General features: G+C 37.5%; 1 protein-coding gene across 1 annotated transcript; it reads left to right on the top strand.

The window, feature by feature from the left end:
- The first annotated feature begins 1209 nt into the window (after window positions 1-1209).
- LOC122305546 lies at window positions 1210-2501 on the top strand. The gene is made up of 3 exons (XM_043118142.1): window positions 1210-1410; window positions 1611-1940; window positions 2055-2501. Exons 1-3 carry the CDS (start codon window positions 1326-1328, stop codon window positions 2207-2209), a joined length of 570 nt encoding a protein of 189 aa, XP_042974076.1. The 5' UTR covers window positions 1210-1325; the 3' UTR covers window positions 2210-2501.
- The last annotated feature ends 740 nt before the right edge of the window (window positions 2502-3241 follow it).

The raw sequence follows: 3241 nt of genomic DNA, 5'->3' as shown, positions 1-3241 counted from the left end.
GTTCACAGAGCGAGGGATTTGATGAGAGAGAGACAAGAGTGAGAGAGGGATTGGGTTTTTTTTTGTTGGGGGGGGGGGGGGTGAGGGATGTGAGTTTTGGTGCAATGTGTCCCATTCTTAGTCTAATGGGTGGGCTACATGGCATAATAATATTGGGGGTTGCTCTCAACCCTTTAATAGACCAACCGCTAAGAAGATGCCGTGTTTGAAGTATGCTAATTGGGTGATAAGTTATATATATACACCTACAAAACGTTACATATATCTAGTATTTAATTTTTTTGTAATCTTACAAAAAAGTTGCTCCTAGTCCAGGTAATTAATGAACTGATATTTTTCAATTATTATAACTTAATAATAATAAAATTGTAATTTTAAAATAAAATCAAAACGAATCAAAACGGTTAATAATGGGTCAACCTGTTTTAATGTGAACTCGTTAGCATCAAACTCATACCTCTAATTTTGTGTCATGTTCGTATTAAATTTAAGGATTATGTTATATATTATCACCCCTATAATATAATAATTACAACTCACAAATATCAAACTAAATAAAAATTACTTTTTATTTTTTTTTTAAAAAGGCTAGAAATTAAAAACAAGAACTAGACTAAACAGTACTAGTGCCTCAAGCTTGGTAGTCCAGCCAGGTTCGTAGCTAGCTGGGAAGCTCTTCCACGGATGAGAAAAAAGAAGACAGAGGCAAGGAATTAGCTAGGCATAGCTTAATTAATTCTTAATTTTCATTCTCATGCATATGCATTACTGTGATGCAGAAAAGAACAAAATTTGGCATTTATACTTGAGACTCGATTTGGGGAACCTTCAATACTGACCGAATAAGTACTAATGGAAAAAATAAAATAAAATAATGATCATGGCATGTTGCATGCACCCCTTACATATATTCGCCATTATATTGGCAGTCTGCATTGACTAGTACTTGATTTCTTCTCTTCTGTGGGGTTGGGGGCGGCAGGGGGCGGGGTTAATGGGCCGGAGAATTACCATTCAAGCACGGCCGTCTGAGTGGTCGCACAAAGACATTAATTTCTAGAGTAATGTTCACGATGACTTTAATTAATTTTCTTAACTTTGAAATTGCATCCGGTCAGCTCATGTTTTTTATTTTTGAAATTGCATCCGGCCAGCTCATGTTTTTTCTTTCTACAGTATTGATCGTTGAAGCAACGTCTTCTATAAATGCTCCTGGTTACCCATGAAGCGTCGCAGCGTTAATCCTCGTAGGAGAGACACTCACAAAAACCTAGCCAATTTAGGCTTTTTCCAGTATCTTCTTAGCTTCATTTTGGAACTGTGACATGGCATCCAATATGAGCTTGAAGACCCACGTCATCATATTCACCCTGGCTCTTTCACTTGTCTTCTTTGTGCAAGGCACTCTAGGTAACATTATGTTAATTTCCAAACCTAGCTTTGTGATCTCATGATATATGTGTATCTTTCCTTCGAAACTTTCATGCATTAGGATATATTTATGACTCTGGCCTTAATCTTGTACATGAATAACGATGTTACAAAATCGGCTTTCATGCATCTTCTAGCTCTAACTTTAGTATTCAATCCAATGATGTTGGCTTTTGCAGGCGGATCAATAACATGTGAGAATCTAGAGCAGGAGACATGCGCGTTCGCAGTGTCGTCCTCCGGAAAGCGCTGCGTTCTCGAAAAGCGTGTGAAAAGGAGCGGAGAGGAAGCGTACACATGCCGTACATCAGAAATTGAGGCCGATAAACTGAAGGAGTTGATCGAGACTGACCAATGCATCAAAGCATGTGGGCTAGATAGGAAAACACTGGGAATCTCATCTGACTCTCTCCTAGACTGTCGCTTCACCCAAAAGCTTTGCTCACCCCAATGCTACGAGAGCTGCCCCAACGTCGTTGATCTATACTTCAATCTTGCTGCTGCTGAAGGTGAACATTTGTTTTTTCAATTAACTAATTACTCCGAAAGCTTATATACATACATATATATATATATATAATTGCCGCTGGCTAATTTAGCAATTCCATTTGTTATTCTGGTAGGTGTGTTTCTTCCCAAATTATGTGAAATACAAACAAATCCGCGGAGAGTGATGTCCGAGCAGATTCGCAGCTCTGGTTTTGTTGCACCAGGACCCGTGAGACCTGCAAAGTTCCTGGTTGCACCAATAGCTGCCCCAGCAATGGCACCATACTAGAAAGAAAAAAGTATATATGCTAGCTATAAGCTGCTGATCCAAGCCTTAATTAGTACTTAATTAGGTTATAATTAATAATGAAGACACACCAAGGGCTCGGTAACTGCGCTGAACTATCATGCATTGATCTGGTCATGTGTGCATTCGATCGAGGTGGGTGTGGTGTGTATATTTATGTGTGTTCTTCAGATCAATAAGACCATGTTGTGGTATCATGTAACGTTACGTACGCTTGTGTGCTTTGTGATATGGTTTGGATCTGAGATAAATAAAGGTTTTTTATTTGGCTGTAGGGTCCAAATTAATTCTTCGTGATTATCGATGTAGATAAACAAATTAAAATGATAGGTGAACGGGCAAAATCAAGTGGTAAGAAACGGACTATTCACAACTTTATTACTGTTAATTGCACTGTTTAACAAAAAATAAAAAAAGTGGACCATGTTTTAGGCTGTGATATTGCCCATAACTGTAGTCTTTAACACATGATTCGACAGTCTCGATCGGGAATTAGGTGATTTTCAAAGGCTTCGAATTTTGATATCCATTAACATGATAAAAAAGGCCCAAGTGAAGACAAGGAATTAAATTTTTTTAAATACGGAGTAGAAGTTTCGTCAATTGTCATAAAAGAAGAGATATTGGACCTCTACGTGGTAGACGTTATACATATTCACCATGAAGTCAACTAAATTAAAGTTCTTGCCATAATTAATCTTTAATTTCTTGTACTATCTTCAATTAGTTGTGCCTGTAATTGAAGATAACTTCTGAAAAACATCATCTTTGACTTAAAATCCTCTGCATTTCATATGTTAGTGAACTATAATCATGAAAGAAAATGAAAATTAATTGAACTTTTGATTCCGCACTCCTTTTGTTTTGGTTTCCAAGTCTCGAAAACGAGACAAAAAAAGCTCGGTAATGGAAACTAAAGTGGTGCCATCATGATACGCTGCCGACTTCTAAGGAAAACGAAGACAAGAAGAAGAAGGAAATCAAAAGCTCTTTTTCTTGCCCTGCATCTTGTCA

Source organism: Carya illinoinensis, chromosome 3 (assembly GCF_018687715.1).
Source record: "Carya illinoinensis cultivar Pawnee chromosome 3, C.illinoinensisPawnee_v1, whole genome shotgun sequence".
NCBI lineage: Eukaryota > Viridiplantae > Streptophyta > Magnoliopsida > Fagales > Juglandaceae > Carya > Carya illinoinensis.
The sequence above is the reverse complement of the archived record's forward strand: the minus strand, read 5'-3'. Positions and strand labels throughout refer to the sequence as shown.

Excerpts from the sequence above, each read along its gene's own strand:
- LOC122305546 (XM_043118142.1), top strand. The coding sequence starts at position 1,326 with ATGGCATCCAATATGAGCTTGAAGACCCACGTCATCATATTCACCCTG. Across the intron at positions 1,411-1,610 it reads CTTTGTGCAAGGCACTCTAG|GCGGATCAATAACATGTGAG; the intron begins GTAACATTATGT and ends TGGCTTTTGCAG. Across the intron at positions 1,941-2,054 it reads CAATCTTGCTGCTGCTGAAG|GTGTGTTTCTTCCCAAATTA; the intron begins GTGAACATTTGT and ends TTATTCTGGTAG.